Genomic DNA, 21,930 nt, shown 5'->3' with positions numbered 1-21,930 from the left:
TCCCCGCTGCCGCCCCACCTCAGCAGTGACAATAAAAAGTTTTTAATTCACTGTCATTCTCTCATTTGTTTTTATTACCATACGATGAGTAGCATTCTTTTGTACTTTATATTCATTGTTTAAACGTGATGATTGTTGATGTTTTGTAGCGCAAATAAAACTCACAAGTCCACAACAGTGGATAAACTTTATTTTGTGGTTTTTCTTCAAGTGTGTTTCTGCTAAGAGTCGTCGCTTCAGCTTCAGTGAACATGTTTTCTCGTCTACATTCCTATTTTAATTTGAACGCAGCATCATCTTTGCCACTTCTACTCCTCTTTTGTACCACTGATATTGACATGATTTGAATTTGATGCTGAAAATTGAGGCAATAGTAATGCAGTGCAGCAAACTGGACTCAAAAACAAAAAGACAGGGATGAAATTGAAATACAAAGCTAAAGAGAATAAGCAGCATGACAGCATTTCAAAGAACCAAAGACCAACGTAATGAAATCCTCTCAGCGTGTTTAAAGAAAGCCTTTCAAACCCAAATTTACCCATGAAGCTCTACAAGTCTGCAACTCAGCAGTTATGGCCGCATGCACATGGCCTGAAGATGAGCTTCCAGCCTGGCCTCCCTCTGGCTTATTGAGCTTCATCTAATATGAACAACACAGTGGAATAGGTTGTTTTTTTTAACCCCTTGGACTCGATTACAAAGCAGGGGAAAAGATGAAATATTAAAAACCGGAAGCAAAGCGAAATTTCCTAAACTTTCCCATTAATGATTTTACACACTCATGTTGTTGTTGTTTGCATTTTATTATAAGAGCTCCACTTCCAAAGCAACACAAGTCTTTTATTGTTGAAAAATAGTGGAATATCATGTGTTGACTGTCATGGTTGTTGACATTATGTCTTTTTCAAAGCCCCAGACCAGAACCATAGCGGTTAACCAGCTTTGACCAGGTTTCTTTGTGTTGTTTCCACTAATATCAGTAGCAGCCGCTGTAGAACCAGCCGGTGAACATAGCAAGCTCCTCCCTTTGCTTCATGGTGGAGATGGGGACACCAGTGCGGACGGAGGGGTCTGACTTCAGGTATTGTTCAGCTATGAGTACAGAAAAAAAACTATTAGTAGGATGAAATCTCTCCCACACTGACTCTTCAGGTCATATCCATTAATTTCCCTTACCAATTTTAATTGCTCCTTGTTTCTCCTCCTCCCTGGAATCTTATCCGATCCAAACAAGAAGCTGATCAAGGAAAAGACCGGAGGAATTTAAGGAATCATATAATCTAGAATGAAAAGTAATGGCAAGATAGTGAATAACAGTGGAGACATACCGTGGTCTTGGTGTCAAGAATCATGACATCATCAGGAGCCAGGTCCGACTGTGATGTTTCACCAGGAACCTCCTCCACCTAGTCATAGAAACAAACACTTAGAATCTACAATTGTAGCCTGTCTATATGTTGTAAAGACTTAAAAACTGCAATGATAGTGATTTTGGCCTCTGACCTAATGGCCAGAACATATTAGATATTCATCTGCCCAATCAGGAGAAATTCCTTGGAGACTTTTTAAAGACGATACAGGAGCAGTAACCCAGACTGTAACTCTTCAAGGATTCAATATGTTAAAACTGTCCTCTTCTTTTACACAAAGTTTCCAAATACATATAACTTTTCCTTTCTTTTAGAAATCCTGTAAAAGTAAATATGTCTATGTCCTCTGGATGGCGCCATTACATTAAAATGTATTCTTACGTTTGGCTCGACTCACCAGTCCACAATGAGGGAAATATCAATAAGCTAGAAAGCCACACGAAGCTGTATTTAAACGTGGATTTTACAACTTTAACACTAAAATGAGAGTATTTAGTACATGCAGCTTTTCTCATATATATATATATATATATATCACATTTTATTCCATTTGGAAAATGTATACTGTCTTAATCACAGTTCACACAGTAACAAATCAAGCTTTTGAAGAAATGTTTATTTACGTTTCAAACATTGCAGAGATGCAGAAATCAAGCTCGTTGTAGAAATCAGGTAAAGAAGTGACACACCAATATGAAGACATTTACTTATAAACAGTCCAGCTCAGTAGATGTTAACTGTATGAGGAAAAACGCACAAAATAGTGAGCTTATATCATATTAACGATAACATAAAAATAGTAGTATTTTTAGTATTTATTTTCTCGTTGATGAACTAATTACCAAAGTAATTCGTAAATGTTGAGAAATAAATAAACAGAGAAACGATTACAAATAGTTATTCCCTTTTCCTGGTATCGGTGTCATCTGCGATCATCTATTCTGGGCTGGCGTCCAGTTGCTGAAGTCTCAGTAGTCGATTATCAAGTAATCGATGCTTAAGTTCAAAGTCTGAAACGGTGTAACCTTATTCGACTTTGACAATTTTTTCGTCCGAGATTTGCTGGTAATCGCAGTAGGATGGACACAGACCTGCCCTTCTCCTCTCGGAGGTCTCCTGTGGTATGTTTGCACGGATGTGTGGCATCCAGCCAGCACACAGCTTCGCTCGTGGGACTGGGTGAGTTCAGGGTGGTTACCATAAGTTACCATAGAGACGACACAGTCCCAGCCCCTCAAAAAGTTGCCCCAATTTCTATAAATCTATCGTTTTTACGTTTTTAATCTGTTTGATTGTGACTTTGGTCAATGTTTTACGCTGTGAGCTTCTAATGTCCCTCCTCTATTGTATTATGCTGCTGCGCAGTAGAGACACTAAAGTTTTGCATTGGAGTTTATCAAAGTTTCGATGCAATAATGGTATCAACAAATGCCATAAATACCTGAAACTCTCAAAGAAAAAGAGTACAGGACAACTTCTTTTTTTTTATTGTGGGTTTAAATAATGGCTGAGCCTTTGTGTGTGGAGTTTGCATGTTCTTGTGTGTCCTCAAACAGTCCAAAAACATGCATGCGAGGTTAATTGATGACCCTAGTACTACAAAAAGTACTGAGTGTACTGCAGATGATGCTCAAATGTTGAATTAGGACAAGGTTTATACAGTAACATTTAACAACATTCGGTTTAAACACAAAGGAAAATGTACAGACAATAAAGCCACACCTTCTTGATCATTGTCATTCTATTTCATGGATTTAAACACCTCACCAATATAAAGGCTCAATCAACTGACAGATATGCCATTGAGCCTCCTATTATACACATTATCTGGACATCTTTACTGAGAAACCTTGCAAAGCTCCCCTCCATCATTTCATTATTTTACCACAATTATGACCAAATTGTATTGTGTTTTTGTGACACGACTGCTGCTGTTATTGATGAGTAATTCATAGGTGTGTTTGTGTTTAGATATCTTGAAGAGTGGTGGCAATGCAGCAGATGCTGCAGTCGCTATAGCAGCAGCTCTGGCAGTAACAGAGCCGGGGAGCACCGGTCCTGGTGGTGACGCTTTTTGCTTATTCTACAATGCAAAGACTGGAGAGATCGGAGGGATTAATGGAAGGTGGAGATTCATTTATTGGTTTTCCTATCTTTCCTGTTCTCAGAAAGCCCTGATCTGAACTGCTCTCTGTGTCCTCAGTGGTCGTTCCGCTCAAGCTCAGACCCTGGACTACATGGAAAGTCGTGGTTACACTGCAGAGGCCCCTCCTTCAGTGTTTGATGCCTTGAATGTGACTGTGCCAGGGGCCCCTGCATGCTGGTGTGACACCGTTCAGATGTTTGGAAGTCACAGGGTTTGTCTGTATTCATTTGTGACATTTGTGCTGGTGCTGTTTTAGCCAAAATCACTGGAATAGGATTTTACAGGATATGACCCTTTATTAACACTTCAACATGAACACTGTATTACACTTTAATTCGAATACAGTCAGTATTCACAAAAACTGACTTTTTTTTTTTTTTTTACTTGATGTCAACATGACCAAATGAGGAAGAATTTCACTACGCCTTTGAAAATGTATCCAAGATAGCACTAAAATGAACTAAAATCGACTTGTCAAATTTATTGTGTCTGTTGAAAGAAAAAACAACAAATGAAAACATTTAATTTATAAAAACTTCAAATGCTTCCACAAGACATACAAAACTACTGTTATTTCCAAACGTTCATGATTCTTTTGTGTTTTGGGGAAAATATCAAATTTATTGACCTGATTTCTTTGGGGCAACATAAAAAATTGAGTGATTTTGTTAAAATACTTGCTTGAAAGGGTTAGCCCAAACGTATTCATCTTTTGCACCTCTTTACCTCCTGAGAGTTGCTCGGTTCAATTGGCCTTTTGTTGATCTTTGTTTTTTTGGGTGAGCTTCTTCACTTGCAGCGACAAATATTTAAAAAGACCCTCCTCAGTATCAAAGCAGTTAATTATCACGAGTGAGCGTTTGACACATTGGAACTATAGATATCAATGTACTCAAATATTGATCAAAGAAAATCAAATAATTTTTCTTGTTCTATTAATTAAAGTTGCAAATGAGTTTTGGTCACTACGTGTTCACACTTATTTAACAATGACTCACCCTTCCTGCTCAGTAAAGTTTCCTGTAATAACCATGTGTTTCCTTCGGCTGTTTCCCCAGCTGGCCCTGCATGAGGTGCTGAGTGGGGCGGTGAAGCTTGCTGAAGAGGGATTTCCTGTTGCAGAAGTAACAGCTCACCATTGGGAAAAGTCTGTGTCAGCTCTACGAGATGGTGGGAAGGAACTAGGTGGGGACTTGCTGATTGATGGTCATGCGCCCAAATGTGGACAAATATTCAGGAACACATCCCTGGCTCATGTCCTGAAGGTAAATTCTTACAATTGGAGGGTAAAACAAATTCATGGTGGTAATTGAGCAGATACATGTAGTGCTTTAGAGTAACCACACCCAGGTCCAAGGCTATATTAGGTTCTTCAAACTCAACTTGGCTCTGATTGAAGGATGACCTGAGATGCACTCCAGGGGTTACTGGGCATTCAACCCTCAACCTATTTGAATGTTCAACATAATGTGGGAGTAAAATAAGGAAGACAGGGGAAGGAAGGATTGTAAATTATATGGTAGTAAGCAAAACAGCGAGGGGAGGGAGTGGAACACATCAAAAACAGATTGTCTTCAGGGTACAACAACATTTGTAAAGAAAACAGTGGACAGGCAGAAGGAAACTGTTGGGATGTGGAGGTGGAGCTGGTACAAATGTGTAAGAAATTATATAGTTTTGACTTTAAAGCAACCATCAAATCGGTTCTATGTACATCCGACGTCAAGGTGTGGTCATGTGCTTCACTGCTTTGTTCTGAGGTGTAATACTTGAAATGAGTTTGAACATATCTTGTCGTAGTTAAGTCCAGTAGTGACAAAATTACGTTGCAGAAAGATGATCAAATTATTGGGTGTATTTCTCTCTGGTTCTGTGTTGGGTTGCCCATATGATTTTAATCTCACTTATATATGACAAAAACCAAATTTTGCTACACATGTGACATTGTTTCTCTCCTGCTTATAGCTCAGATTACTAGTAAATTTAATTGGACTGCTATAAAATATAGTGCTTTTGTTGGGTTAGAGTCAGTCTTGAATCTCTCGGTAATATTTATTTCCTTCATCATTCAGAATGACCACAGCTGACACCCTAAATGAGAGCACACTGGTTAAGGCATCTCTAACTCCACAGCCTTCAGTATCCAACTAATGATTGTGTGAGATTCATCACACAATGTCTCCAAAAAAAAATCATAATGAAATGAATGTGTAATGTGTATTAGCTGGATGTGGTAATATCTATAAAAGTACACTGATTCTGAGTTTGGCTGGGGTCTCTATGAGTTCATGCGAGTGTGTGTTTGTCGGTCTGTGTGTCACCACTAAAGGACACATCGATTGATGCTTGATAGTGTTTTACCACATGAAACACTGAGGCATACGTAATGCAGAAAAAAATGTCAAGTCCGCCCATCTCAGCTCTCTCTTCATACGTGGACACACTCACAAACATCAACTTCCCTGCAGCGGGAGAAACAATAGCAGTGACCTCACCCCATTGACTGGTGGTTTCCAAGGTATCATAATGGTCAATCCTCCACAATGACAGACAGTGTGTCACTTCCTGTGTCAGGAAAAGTCACATATTTACTCACGCCCTTCAGTTCATTCAATTACATTGATTACACTGAAGAATGCATACAACAGTAGTGGTACGCCCATTTACACCCCACATTCCTCTTGCTCACCATCATTTTAGTTGTGTGCTTTTTTTGTGGATTTAAAACTTGTTGATGGACAGAAAACATATAAGCTGAAGAGAGTTATTCATTAAAGAGTACAGCGATTATAATATTTTCTGTGACTGTTTGATGAAGATAATATTACATGGACTGATCCATTCACAGGCGCTGGGGGAGCATGGCAAACCAGCTTTTTACCAGGGCAGAGTTGCCCAAGCCATCGTCGAGACCATCAACCAAAACGGAGGAGTCATGACATTAGAGGACCTCGGCCGCCATGATAGTGAGGTCATCACTCCTATAAGCACAGATTATAAGGTCAGGAAAATATTGTCTTTCGTTTGATGCTGTGATAAGCGGAGTGATTGACTTTCTTATGTGTTCAGGGCGTGCGACTGTGGGAGCTTCCTCCCAACGGTCAGGGACTTGTCGCCTTAATGTTTCTCAACATACTGGAGCACTTCCCTCAACTTAAGGGTAACTACAGCAACGCAGTTAAAAATCCATGGTGACACAACAACAATCTTGTGTAGAATATTTGATTTGAGCACTTCTGTCGAGAATATCTTTTTTGGAGGGCTTATGAACAGGATGATTAAATACAATCCAATACTCCAGAGCTTTCAAGATTTCAAAACCTTGTGCTTCTTGATGCATTCCTCTTATCACTGTTGAAAAAGAAATCAAAACCATCTTCAAATATCATTTATGATAGATAAAGTTTAGATGAGAAAAGGTGAATCCATAAATATATTTCACCAGCTAGTAGCCACTACTGCCAATTCATTTATTTTGTCACGTTTATCTTTGTTACGTGCAGCATTTTTCTGTTTATGTAGTTGGTAAGTCTTTCAAATGTAAGCTCAAGTCTCAAGAAGGCACCGGATGTCTTCCTCCAAATGCATAATTGTAAAGATTGCATTAAATAATACTGTATGTGCAATAACCCATTTCTTTGCGTGCAGCCATGGGCCATAACACTGCCAACTACATCCATGTGTTGGTGGAGGCTGTTCGTTTGGCGCTAATAGATGCTCGGCACTATGTGAGCGACCCAGAACATGTGACCATCCCTTTGGAAACCCTCATGTCCAAGAGCTACAGCCACCAGCAAGCACAACGCATAAGCATGGAGAGGTGTGTGTGTGTGTGGTATATACTGGTACACACACACACACACACACACAGTCATTTTCTGTTGACTTTAGATATGACGGCAGAATTTTACTTCCCCTGACCTTAACGGTTGCCCCTTTTTTGCCTCGTCTCTCGTAGGGTGTGTAATCTGCCAACAATGTGTATTCACTGGGCGGCTCTTTAGACTTTGAACTTCAGATCATATGACAAATACACAGATGACAATGAAAGATGAAATGAAATTAAAGAAAAAAAAAAAACACATACTTGCACATCATCACACAGACAAATATTCTGTGGTATTGTGTTTTTCACAAGCTGCCATCATTATTTATTTTTCAGTTTTTATTGAGTTGATTTGTATTTCACAACCAACTTAATAACCAAAAAACACACATATACATTTCAGTGAATAACTATATAAGTGAATCCCTTAAAATGCCACCATGTTTAAAAACCTGGCATTATGATGTTTACCAGTGAAATTGTATATTCATAATATAAACTAAATTGCTGTAGTGTTTAGTAGGATGAAACTGTTTTGGAACTTTGTTGTTTTTCACTTGAGACTGAGGTACTTTGAACAGCAAATGTTGATCCATTTTTTTCTTTGAGAGGTTGAGTTATTGGGATAAACCTCAGCCGGCTCAGTCAGTGTGACCTAATCATTTCAGCTGCCTTCATCACGCTCTCCAGAGACTTTCTGTTTGGTACACTGCTGCGCTCCTTCCCCAGAGGGATGCTGGTTGTCCTGCTCTCTGGAGAAAAGTGTTGAGGACGGATGAACTGAGGCCTCTTTTTAGCCACAGCTTTCACGGACATTTCAAAGTCCAGGATTTGACCAGCAATTAACATGACATTTGTTCAAAGCCTCTCTGTCACGCTCTTTTATCTGTATTTCGTTTGTGTGTTAATCTGTAGGGTGATGGAGCACGTGGAGCCTGCCCAGATGACAGGAAGCGAAACTGTCTATTTCTGTGTCATTGACAGCCATGGCAATGCGTGTTCATTTGTCAACAGCATCTATGCAAACTTTGGGACCGGGCTCGTCCCAAAAGACTGCGGCTTTTCACTGCAGGTCAGGAGGGCCAGAAAGAGTCTTTATTGGTTTTGTGGGTTATGTGGCAGCATAAAACATATTTCCATTGTCTTGCAACTTGCTTTTAGTGAATTTTAGTGAAATATTGAAGTATGCATGGAAATAATGATTATAAACATATTCAAATAGAAGCAATGAAATCAAATTAGTCAAGGACACGGTACTTATGGAAGTCTCTACATTATATAAGGTGTTGCTATAGCTTTTATCGGCACTGTAAAAACAATCTAAAAGTGGAAGTTTCCATTAATTCTATATTCAAAATGTTTGTAAACATTTGGAGGAATATTTATTGAGTATTTGTTGAGTTATTTATGTTTAAATAAGATATCAAACAAATGTACATTTCCTTATTTCATAACCAACGACCTACTCTTTTTTTCCCACTGTTTTCCAAAGACAATTATATGAAAACAAGGGGTTGATTACTGACATGTGTCATGTTATAGTTGTCGTGACAACGGATTTCTGGTCTCTCATAGAATCGTGGTTCCAACTTTTCCTTGGTCCGTACCGACAATAACTGTGTTGCTGGGGGGAAACGGCCGTACCACACCATAATTCCTGCTCTCCTCACCGACTCTCCCACCAAATCAGAAAAACCACGTCTCCTCGCTGCTTTTGGAGTGATGGGGGCTTTCATGCAACCACAAGGGCACATCCAGGTGACAGACACATGGAACATAGATGGTGTTTAATAAAAGTACAATTATTATTGGCTATATGATGAATCGTTTCGGCATGGTCATTATTGATTTGAGTAGGGTTCACGTTTGATCCATGGCTAATTTGGGGCTCCCAAGTGGGCACTCTGGATACCCAAGTTCAGTTCAAAAAAGGTTAAAGGTTGAATGGTCTATCTAAATTTAGTGTGTATGTGTGATAGTGTGTGTGTGTTGTCGTTTTTCCCATGTTTGCAATATGATGACCTGCGACGTGTCCAGGGCTTACCGACCGTCACTCATATGCATGGATCTGACTCTTCTCTGGATTGATGAAGCAGTATTGATGGATGAATGGATGGACTGTTGAGTATTATCATTTTTGCTTTCTGTGTGAAGGTCTTACTGAATATGTTGGAGTTTGAAATGAATCCCCAGCGAGCTTTGGATGCACCGAGAGTGTATGTTCAGTATGACCACAAAGGTAAAAACACATACACACTATTCAAACATACTTTTGTATTCAACCTGCATTATATGATCATTTTGTTTATTAACAATGTGTTTTATGAATGTATTCAAAACGTAAGTTCAATATTGTGACTTCCACTGCATCCATTACCCTATTGTCAAAAAAAAATGTTGAACAATTTTACAAATTTAAGAGTTCATTCATTATTTTGTAAAATGTCACCTACCTGTATTTGTTTATAGTTATAGTGTGTAATCCAGCCTTACTAAAAAGCTTTTACAAGCTTTACCAAACCTATTAAGGCTTTCTTATTAACTGTATTGTTTTTTAAATTCATACCATATTTATTCATAATGACTTTAAGAGATTCTGTAAAACTCGCCTCGATTCCACATAACCCCCCCCAAAAAAAAAAAAAAAAAAAAAACTTTTTTTTTTTTTTTTAAATTTGGTTATGTGTTTCCAGGTGACGAGTGGGTGGTTAATTTGGAGGAAGGGGTTGATCGGGAGGTGGCCGAGGAACTGCAAAGACGAGGTCACAAAGTCAACTGGCCAGTTGGAGGTACATTTGTTAATAAGCACAGGTCATTGGTTCAGAAGATTGCGTGTTATTACTTGCATGTCAGGTTCAGCATCACTGATGAAACAGGCGGATCACTTAAACCAATAGAAACTTAAAAACGATTCTTCTTATGGACATATGTCATGTTTCCCATTTGTTCTGAACATCCACCTCAGGTCACATGTATCACAGTCAAAAGTCAATGAGTTACCTGAGCATTTATTTTGATGTCTGGTATAGTAACGTCCACAAAGCACCGAGACCTCCACTGAAATATGTTGTTCCCTCTGTGGCATTGAGACCATGGGAACTGTCATCCTTCCTGTTGCAAACAGGATGGATGTTTTGTTGCTCTTCCCTCCACTGACGGAGGCAACTTTCAGTGACGTCACGTGTCACATGCATTAAGACCACCAATGTTCTGCATGACATCTACTATCAGTTTGAGTTGTTGTTTTTCTTGAATGCCAGAGGTTGAACCAGCACTATTGTTGTTGCGTCAACAAACACCGCAGTGAAGTAGATTTCAGAGTATTAAAACACATTGTCGGCATTAAACGCTTGTACTTGTCTATTTTTAAATGAATATTCCCAATCTTTTGGTAATACTTGTTAAAGAATGCTATCTAAAAGTTGTAGTCAGAGGATTTATTAAGTCAGATTCATCTGCCCTTCCACTGTGTTTGAATATTTTCTTATGACATTTATAAAATATACTTGTTCTTATACTTACTATAAAATAGGATGGTAAAATTTAAGGGGGAAAAAAGTAACACATTTTGTTTTAATAATTATGCTCAACATTTAAAAAAAAAATCACCAAAATTATTGTATGTGATTTGTTTTTCTTGCTGAATTGTACATACGGTAATCCGTATCCCCCGTATTCCTCCAATCACTTTAACGCCGCGTGATACCAACACTCACCTCATGACGATGATGTAAATGAGACGAGACATTTTGGGTTGCAGTGCAAATATGATTAGGTATGAACTAATGGCCTCTATTGAGCCTCTTCCATTGACCTTTTTGTTGACGTCGCAGGACACAAGAGGTCTCGGTTTGGACGGGGACAGATCATCACGGTGGGGGATTGGTGGAATCCCTCTGCCACTCATGCCGGTCTTCCTTCCCGGGTGCTGTGGGCGGGATCAGATCCTCGAGCTGACGGATGTGCGCTGGGATACTAGACAACTTTTGAACCTTTTCAGTTTACGCAATAATCAGACAAAATCTTCGGAAACTAGTCAAACTAACACAAATTCCTACAACTTGATTGCAGAGCACTGCTTCACTATCCTCTTGAAGATATAGTTTTTTTTTTGTTTTTTTTTATGAACTTGATAATTGTGCCAAATGATTAGTGTGTTGGTTATCGATTGACATGTGTTAAGGCAAAATTATATATTTGAAACCTCAGTTTAACTTTTCCCTGTTGCTCCACAAAAGTTCATGCAAAAAGCACACAAACACTGAACTTTTGAGACACAAACTCAGCATAGACCTTACGAAACTAACACCTATTGCATAGTCTAGGTCTGTGTTCCAAAAGGTACTAGTGTATAATATGAAATATAGTATATAGGTACAAACATTCTGTGTCTGCACAGTTCTGTGCACTCTCATGCAGACAATTCTGTTCTCTGTGTGACTTGTGACTCGAAGCTTCGAATAAAAGCTTCATAAACTGTTGACAAGAAACCTGTATAATGTAACAACAATTTCTGCCATTACACAAGTCAGATTCACAGCAGACACACTGCCTTAACAGCTGCAACACTCCTCAGTGAGGTTCCTGATTTCATCCTGCTCTAATATCTGTATTGAAATGCTTTTCTTGTACGATTCATCAGTTTTTACTTTTTAAGAGTTTTGTGTAATATTATAAAGATTGATCTCAGTGATTCAAACCTAAATGTTTAAATAGTGGGGAAGATGTTGCAGGGTGCGATTGATTGTGACACTTGCTTGGTCTTTCATCTTGACCCATTAATTGAAAAATAATGTACCACAGTATTTTATTTTCCTGACAAATTGTGACTTTTCTAATCTCTGAGATAATTGTCAGTTATTTTCACATATTTGCAACTAAGTAAATCTGTCTCTCTGTCCGTTCGTTTGTCTGTCTGTCCTTTTAGAGATGCAAAAAAAAATTATTACATTAATTCAAACAAGAAATATTCATATTAACTAAATAATCAGTGTTTTATCAGAGTTTGAATTAATTATGCTGGTGTTTTAATTTGTTTTGTTTCGTTTCCCCCAAAAAATTGTTACCAGCACAACATACGGTTCTCACCTCTTGGATTGGCGAAAGTTGCAGGTTCAGCCACAGTGATGTAATTAATGTACCAGGGTTCTGTGATAAAGATGAAAAGCAGAGCTGTCCGTTTACTGGACAGTCTAACATTCTCAACCTCACCCAGGGAACGCCGTGAGCCCCGGCAATATTCCAGGTTGGGCGCTCAAAGTAATTCCCATTCAGGAAACGAAGCAATAAACAGAACAAGTACAGTAATAAAATGAATAAATGAATTGAATAAAGAAAGATGCATAAAAAGGATAGATAGATAGATAGATAGAGGCCCATTAACATAAGACAGCTTGAGTTACACACACAAAGAGTTTAAATGCCTCCGCATTCTGTCAGACTTGCCAGTTTAGTCAAGAGAACAGCATTGGTGAAGCCACGAGGAGACGAGACAAGGAATCATGGCCAGGTCTTGAGTCACTTCTTTTGACTCGTTTGACAATTGTGATTGAGTTAGTAATGTTGGAAATGCTTATACTTTATTAGCTGCCATTACAAACATACTTCCACTTCGACACTAATCCCTTGATGTAGAAACATGGTGTTGGACTTTGTTTTGGTAATGATCGTCTTACAGTTCCAAACTCCGACTGGTACCGCTCGTTTACTCCTATAAAGAGCCATGTGTCCTGCTCCCAAACACACCCTCCGTTTTACATAATCTGCCTTAATCGGCGCAGCTTGTTAGTTGAAGTTCATTAGCAGTCAGGTCGACTTTACCGTGCAGTTTATCTGAGTGTACTACATTCCTGGTGGATTTTAAAACCGCTTACAATTTGTTAGGGCCCCGAGTTACACTTATAGGGACACATATTTAAGATTTTCTGACGTTGCATATTTAGCAGTAATGTTCTGTCATGTTGTCTGAAAAAGCAGCCCTAACATGTTGTCTGTGTTCATATAATGAGGATCATCAAAGCTGTTTTTCAGGGAAAAAAATATAAATGTTATGATGCCTGTTCAGTAAGAAAAGCTTCATACTACCAAATAGCATTCTTAAAAACATATCATGTGTTATGTCATATGGTGAGGCCACACTGTGCTGCAGTGGTGACTCTCTTCTTAGTGGGAATATTCCAAGTTGGGTATTTTGTGTGGTGTTTGCATGTTGTCCCTGTGCATGGGTTTTTCTAAGGGCAATTGCCCGTCAGTGTACTTTTGCCCCCCATGACTCTAAATTTCACAATTTGTATAGATTTTAGATGAATTACTGTTTCTGGCCAAAGGTTTTCTAGTTCATGTCACTTATTTTGGCTGACGCAATGTTGATTATTGAAATGCATTCAGTTTGGAGACATTTGATCTGGAAATTTTGTCCCATTTTCTGAAATAATAATTTCAGCATTTTTCTTTGCTCTTAAATTGACTGCGTATAAAAACCGAACAAAACAGGAACTATAGGTTTTGGGTCACTGCAATGTGTGATCATGTTTTCCATATTGTCCAAAAGGCTGTACGTACACACACACAGGCTCTGTGGGGCCATTGGTCAGGTCTTTTCCTGTGAGTGTGCGTCCTCACGCATGTTGTGTCATTGAACACACACACACACACACACACACACACACACACACACACACACACACACACACACACACACACACACACACACACACACACACACACACACACACACACACACACACACACACACACACACACACACACACACACACACACAGCAGGCCCTCCTTACTTGTTTTTGTTTCCTGGCTCCCCAGCTGCTCAGACCCTTCCCTCCCCTTTTCTCTCCCTTCTTGCCCTCCTCAGCCCATTCTTGTTCTCTGCTCTCCTCACTGCAGCCGTGTGACTTTTTGGTGAGCGATGTGTTGCTCGGTGGGTTTTGCGAGGTCCCTGGGCATGGCTCTGTTGCCTCTGGCCCTCTGCTGTATCCTGGCCAACCTGCTTCTGCTGTTTCCCATGGGAGAAATCAGCTACAGCCAGCAGTACCGCCTGGCCAACTACATCTGGTACTTTGGTGGACTCGGTGGAGGGGGATTGTTGGTGAGTAACTAAAGTTAGACTTAACTTGAGTTGTGTCCGTGTGGTATGTTTGATTGCATTTCTTAGTCAGGGCATTGGCATATTCTATAGAAGGTAACAAGGCATGAAGGTCTAATAATTTAGAATAATCACAAGCTTTTAATATATTCTGCTTCATCAGAGTGGACAGCCCTATATTAATTAACTTATAAGTTTTCATTTGGTTATCCAGTCATAGGGTGTCATTTTAGTTCATGAATGTCATAATGTCATAGTAATTTTTTTTAAATCTATAATCTTTGCAAATTTCTCTTCATGCAACAAATTAATAATATTTTTTATTCATTTTCTGCATAGGCGCGATGCTAAATCTTCCTTTACTGTACCTATACAGCATTTTCTCTCACATTCTTTGACTTGAAACTCTCCTCCCAACTTCATGGCTGTGGAGGCTAACATAAGCGTGATTTGAAGCACAGTTCATACTGAGACTTCTAGACAATCCATTCAAATTATCATTCCAACATGTGTTAAAGGGGTTAAAGAACTCGGTGTAACAAGTAATGTGCATGTAAGAGAACTTAATATAGGTTAAATTGGAGAATATAATACAAACACACCAAAAGCAATAATTCAAGTCACAAAAATAAAAGTAGGATGTTTTAGACAAAGGGATGACACATTGCCTAAAATGCCTTACAGTGAGACTGGCTTATTCTTCCTGGAAGAGGCCTTTGATGGGGGATTATTTAAGGTAGCCAATACCACGTGGTTGAGTTCATCCACTCAAGAGTCAACTTCACTGAAACCTAAATCATCATATGGATAAACATAACAATATTCTCTAAAATCATGTTTTCACCATTGTGTGTCACAATATCTTTTTTTTCATTTAGATCAAAATGAATGAGACTCTTTGATGGTGTTTGAACCATGTGAATCTGGAATGATCTCTGTGGGCGACATCCTTTAAAGGGGCTTTACTGTCACCTGTCTCTTCCCCTGGTGGGTTAAGGCAGATGTTGATACACAAACACATGTACATCAATAAGTTGCAGTGCCACAGTACATGTTGATTGTGAGTATTTACTCCCAATGGTGATTAATATGAATATATTATTTTAATTTAATAAATTTTTTTGTTGTACTTTGCAGTGAGCCAGAAGACTAAAAAGTGTTGAAGAAAATGAACACAAATTGGGACATAAACTTAAACACCATTCATCCTGAATCTGTTTGCAGTTGCTCAGTGGGAACAATGGGGTGTTGTGTGTATCCACAGTTAATCGTTCTGCCCTCTACACAGCTGATCTGATGTGTTTATGCTTGAGCTGAGCAGAAAGATGAATTGAGGACAGACTTCTGTTAATGTTTACAAATTTGTATGGTGGCTGGCCACTGTTCTTAAGATTTTACTCTCCAAAATATCGTTTTGACTCCTGTTCCCTGTGAAAACTTTACTATGTAAACTACAGATTAAACACTGATCTACTTGCATCATTGCCACAATGCTTAACATCAGAGTATGTGGAGAAAATAAGCCAACTAATATTAAATATGATACTTTCCATTCAGTCAGAGGGTTAAAATATGGTTTTTGAAGCTATTTTTGAGTTAGCTACTTTTGTTTGAGCATGTTTAGTCACATCCATTTTTGCAAAGCTTCAAGAACGCATCTTTCGGTCGTTAAAAAAAAAGAAGCAATTCTCAAGGAGTCATGGTTCATTGAACTGTGCATCAGCCTGGTATGTTCTCACCCAGCTGCTCTCCGTTCCTCTTTATTGGGCTACTGTCAGTGACATGCATGGCAGATGTGTTGCCGTTACAAAAAGGAGCTTATTTTTGCCTCAACAGCTGGGAGTTAATGTTACTAGTGATGAGACGCAATCCTTAAAGGAAGAACTTTTACAAACAGACCTTCAGTGGAAGCTAATTCCAAGTGAGGATGATGATGCAAATAAGAGCCTTACTTCTTGGCATCACAGTGAGTTGAACAGACATTGACATAGTCTTTTGTGTCCGTTTGAGATTTATACGGTGATATATTTTCAACTTTCTTTTTCTTTTCTGTTTAATTTTTAAAGTTGAAGAGCAAACTGAACTCTTTTGAGAAATCTATTATTAGCATCCTCCCTTCCTCTCTCTCACTATTCCTCCCCCTTTTTCCTTCTTCCTTATTTTCACACTGCATTTCCCTGCTTACTGTGAGTCTCTCTCTCCCTCTCTCTCTCCCTCTCCCTCTCCCTCTCCCCCTCTCTCTGTCTCTCTCCCTCTCCCCCTGTTAAAAGATTATGTTTTGGATGGACAGGCAGGAAGTGAAATTTTTACTCACTCACTGTTTTTAGTTCATCCTGTAAAACTCTCTGCTGCATTTTTATCATACACAGTGCCATATAAATACAATTTGATTTGATTTGAGATCTCTATGTGCATATAGAACCTTGAGAACTCCCCCCCCCCCCCCCCCCCCCGTTATAATGTGATTGAATGCCACAGAGCGAGACAACAACACAGGAAAGAGGACAAAAAGGGAAGGGAGGGGAGAAAATAAAATTGACTTTTTTTGGGAAACAAACAGATGGTGGTCGTCATCGTCACTCTTTCTCTTACAGTTGTGTAAAAAAAAAGACAGTGTGCCTTAGTTCTCGTGTTTACATGCATGCAAAATATTCTGTGTTAACTCGTCTTGCATATCTGGACAAGTCGAACAACGCCATAATGGTCGAGTGGTCTCAAGTCAAATGTCAAATGTTTCAAGCAGCTGGCCAACAAATTGACATGTCTTTTTAACATGGTGTAATTTATCCATCCATCTCCCATTTTTGCTCTGATTGATTTGTGAAGAGCCAACCACATACGTGGATTAGTTAAACCAGTACATGTAGCTTTGGTTTGTTGGAGGACGCTTCTGACAAAAATCACCCACAACCAGGGAAACATGCAAATCCCACATCGTGAATTATGATTGAAGGTGTATTTGAGAAAAGAACCTTGGTGATTTTATAGATCTTCTGACTCATGGAAGAAAAACTGGTCAGAATTTTAATTTCAGGTCAGGATACATTCGACCTGAGCACAACTGATGCTGACAAATGTATGTTTTACATTTAAATGTAAAAAAAAAAAACTGCAAATAAACCTGGTTTGAAGATTTGTGAGAAAAGTTGAAAACTTCTATCTCTGCTCCTGTACTTGCAGATGCTGGTTCCAGCTGTTGTATTCATCACTCTGGGGAAATGTAGTTGCTGCTGGAATGAGAGCTTGATGGTAAGAAATTTGCTGAACTATGAATAACCCCAAAATCTGCAGGAAGTTCACACTGGGTGCCAAGGCTGCTCAAAACAATGCAAAACAAGCAAAAAAAAAATAACAAAAAAGTTAACAAACTAACCAACCCTAACAAAACAAAACAATTAATATTCTGATACAGAGTTTGAGGAGTTTGCTAATATCACACAAGCAATAGTCGACGACTACTTGGAGCATAAATACCCTGCAGTTGTTATTAAGCAAGCCAACACTAAGTCCTTATAAGATAGAATGCCACTGCTAATCCCACTATACTAACTCAACAAGGTTCCCATTGTTAGGTAACAGTCAACAAAGTAAGCCGGGCTCACACCATTCAAACCACATACTCAGCTGCAGTGCACGTGTGTGTGTGTGTGTGTGTGTGTGTGTGTGTGTGTGTGTGTGTGTGTGTGTGTGTGTGTGTGTGTGTGTGTGTGTGTGTGTGTGTGTGTGTGTGTCCAACTCTTCCTCTGTTTCACAGTATTGAACCATATAAGACAGAAAAGGTACAATAACACAGTGAAGACATTCATGTGTTATTGTACATGTACACGTGTTCACCGTATCCTGACAAATCGCCTTTGTGTGCTTCTGTTGGCTCTGCAGATGTGCGGCTCAGTATTGGCAGCTGTGGTCGGCCTGGTGGGTTCTGGTTACTGTTTTGTCATGTCAGGATTCGCTTTATTGGAGGGTCCCCAGTGCTTCACCACTCTCGGATGGACATATCCATTTGCTGACCAGGGGGGCAGGTGAGGAGACTCTCTTCTTTGATGTTAGGATTTGTGTACAGTATTATTCTCACCACATCTACAAAATGTATAATATTAATAATAATTTTAAATAATAATGATAATTAAAAATACAATAATAATGAAAGATGAATTCAGAATTTCTTTTTCCAACACAGCTTTGTGTAGGATCCAATTAAAGCAACATGAAAATATTATATGATAGGCTCTGTACTTTGTACAGTTGGACCTTTGTCTTGTTTTGCCATCAGATATTTATAAAAGGTGTAATAGAGACACTGAAAGAAACTTGTATGCAAACGCTGTTCAATGAACCACATGATAGATAATGTATGATATTGTCGATCACAAGTGGATTATAATGATTTTGTTCTGTATTTAGTTTTTCTAATATGCAGAGTGATCCTTGCAACACACTTTCAGTATAAATGAACACAGCTGTAAATGAGTGTGTGAAGTTAATACAATACAATCAGACTCCTGATACTGTATATGGGGTTACTGGGCTCAACTTCATCTACTGAATCCAGTACATTTATGACAAAATCTAATGGCTGTAATGATGACAGATGCAATGTTGTGACCGAGAAAACTAAGTTAAAGTGGGATAAAAGTCCTTTAAAAGAGGCTGGGAACAGATTAGTACTTTGACCCAAGAGGCCCAAGCTCGAGTCCCATGTGACAACAAAAGTAAATATTATCACAGACAAACGCTGTTTTGTTCTTCAAACAATTCAAGTTGCTTTGATGCCTAAACCTAAACAAACTGATACTGCATGAAAATGTTTTTGACATGGTCACTGTTTTTCACACATTAGCCATCAAACTCAAAACCTTCTTTATGACCTCATGCTCAAGGCATACATACATACAGTCTACATGGAGGATGCAAGATACATCCACACGAACTGGCAACTGACACATAAACACACACGACAAGCCACAGCTGACAAAAAGCAATCAGAATGAAACGCATGAAGAACGTAGCAACAGGAAGACGCCTGGGGCAGATGACCAACACACTGCAAAGAATCTGAAGGCAGACATTGACATGGACATATATGAAATGTGCACAAGCAAAAGCTAAAAATTGAACATAAATCATCAGCAACACATAATAATCAGAACCAGTAAAACAAAACAACACCTGAAACATACGCATGCACACACGCACACATGCAAAGAGGTAAAAACTTAAGTGAAATATAATGAAAAGACCTACACTACAAGAAACAAACAACAAAATGTTACTGCTGATTATGATGATGATGATTACTCAGAACTGTTTATTAAAATTTTGTATACTTACTACTGAAAAGAAGAAGAAACATTTAAAATGAGCACTCCCCTCAATCACCTGATGTTTTCACTTAATTCAATCACTCCCTCTCTGTGTGTCTTAGGTATCTGCTGCAACCAGAGACTTGGTCACAGTGTCTTCAGCCTGTTCACATTGTGGAGTGGAACGTCACGTTATTGTGTGTGCTACTGGGCTTGGCAGTGCTGGAGTTCATAATCTGCCTGTTACAACTGGGAAATGGTTTAGTTAATGCAGTGTGCAGGCCCTGCTGCTATAAACAGGAGTATAGTCTTAATGCTTAAAGAAACATATGTTCAAAGACCCACGTGCACTGAGATACTGAATGTGCATGTGGGCACTTTGGGAAAAAAAAAAAAGGCATTTAAATAGATATTTGTACAACAAAACATGAATGCAGACACTGATGGACACACACACAGGTGGAAGTCTTCACACATGGTCTCATGACATCCCTACATACCCCTGTGTCGGTGTCACTGCAGCAAGATCCTGCTCTGGAAACACCATCATGACAGATATGCATAGTTACTGTATGATAACATTCTAGTAGTGCCTTTGTATACTATAACGTGGGTGTGTATGTCCTCCATGTTCCACAAGATGAAGAGAATGTGTTTCATATGCTTGAGTAACAGTCTCATAATGCTAACATAGGCAGATAATGAGAAAGTAAAATGACACATGACAATAGTTTTGTGTGTGCACTAGATTCACTGAGGTGAAAGTGCATTAACTGTGAAACAAAGACTGTATTATTATCATCATTGTTGAAATCAAAATGGCTATTATAATCTATGGTAGTTTTTCCAACTGTGTTTCATGAGTTCCCAGGGACCTTTACAAACAAGTTATGTATATAATGAAAATCACCATGACATATATATAAATATAAAAGACAGAGCGTGTGGGGGAAAAACTCTGAAACTAATAGAGTTTTGTGGATTGGGACAAGATGTTTCGATTGATGTGTCGATTTAGTGTCTCCAGTAGTCTCTAGCTAGTGTATTTTCCAAACTATAAGTTGTCCTTTTTTAAATGTTTGATTGGCAGAAGTGACTTATATATCAAGTTATATCGGTACACAGCATCTGGTACCACTAGATGGCACTGTATTAAAACAGAACACTGGTACAGTACCTTAGAAAACCTTCATTATTACCATATTTGACTAACAGCACAAGCATAGAAAACTGTTCCAGGGGTGAAGAAAACCAAGAACGCTAAACAGGACTTAAAGCACAGTGTCCACACATTTATTGATGATTCTTCAACAGCAGCAGCTGGTCAGATACAACCGCGCCATCAATAATTCTTGGACATGGAACAGGATTTGCAACATATACAGTACTCACAAGCATACAACATACTCACCAATGTCTGGTAATCCTCTTCCACTTTTAAAACTCCTGCTCTCCTGTAAATATGCATAACAACAACTGTCATTGTCATTGAAAGTATTACTGTGGCAACAACAAACAAACAAAAACCAAACACAAAACAACACATATGTACATATTTAGGTATGCTGATTTGATGGCGTGTCAAGATAACGAATCTCTATGGGCACCCCTTTCCATGTGTTCTGTTGTGAAGGACTGTACAATCCCATGAATATATTATGTGCCGTGTTGTCCACGAAGTGTCCCTTTCCCTCTAGTTTTATTTTTGGGAGTTGAATATTTACACCATGTTGGAGCTCATGAGCATTACAAGCAGAGTTTTTTTGTGTGACTTTTTTTGTTTGTACATGTTTTTGCATTTTCAGAACATTTGTTGTAAAGTGTTTTCTTTTATGTCTTTCAGATGATAGTTCAGCGATAACAGACATTTTATATATATTTTAGTGACATATTTTTATAATGTACAATTTTGTTTTGTTTTGCTGGCTTGAATACAAATAAACTGTATCAAATTTATATGTTTGGTGTTCCGAGTGCTACTACTGTGGATGACTCAAGACTTTGGCTTCTCTCGTTGTTATAAAGAAGGTCTATTGACACAAATTGAGAAATAACTTGTTGTTGTAAATGTTGGTTTATGTGCCTGCATATTGAATTGTAATCAGACTGGATTGTGTTTGCTGGAATTTCCACAGTTATCTGTCAATAACAGACTGTTATTGACATTTACGCAAACTGAGCAAA

At 38.7% G+C, this 21,930-nt stretch overlaps 2 protein-coding genes across 2 annotated transcripts; both read left to right on the top strand.

The window, feature by feature from the left end:
- Nucleotides 1-2,449: 2,449 nt before the first annotated feature.
- Nucleotides 2,450-12,152, top strand: LOC308137255 (glutathione hydrolase-like YwrD proenzyme; the record flags this gene model as incomplete). Its single annotated transcript, XM_080505863.1, has 12 exons — nucleotides 2,450-2,549; nucleotides 3,342-3,495; nucleotides 3,574-3,727; nucleotides 4,575-4,781; nucleotides 6,365-6,517; nucleotides 6,586-6,676; nucleotides 7,165-7,336; nucleotides 8,258-8,414; nucleotides 8,918-9,100; nucleotides 9,497-9,581; nucleotides 10,036-10,131; nucleotides 11,176-12,152. The coding sequence occupies 12 exons, from the start codon at nucleotides 2,450-2,452 to the stop codon at nucleotides 11,319-11,321; spliced, it is 1,698 nt and encodes a 565-aa protein (XP_080361989.1). The 3' UTR covers nucleotides 11,322-12,152.
- Nucleotides 12,153-14,266: 2,114 nt separating this feature from the next.
- tm4sf18 (transmembrane 4 L six family member 18) lies at nucleotides 14,267-21,714 on the top strand (the record flags this gene model as incomplete). The annotated part of the gene is made up of 4 exons (XM_080506481.1): nucleotides 14,267-14,446; nucleotides 17,624-17,692; nucleotides 18,323-18,465; nucleotides 19,869-21,714. The coding sequence occupies 4 exons, from the start codon at nucleotides 14,267-14,269 to the stop codon at nucleotides 20,065-20,067; spliced, it is 591 nt and encodes a 196-aa protein (XP_080362607.1). The 3' UTR covers nucleotides 20,068-21,714.
- Between the last annotated feature and the right edge of the window lie 216 nt (nucleotides 21,715-21,930).

This window comes from Blennius ocellaris (assembly GCF_963422515.1).
Source record: "Blennius ocellaris genome assembly, chromosome: 12".
Taxonomy (NCBI): Eukaryota; Metazoa; Chordata; class Actinopteri; order Blenniiformes; family Blenniidae; genus Blennius; species Blennius ocellaris.
This window is presented reverse-complemented; position numbering and strand designations above follow the sequence as displayed.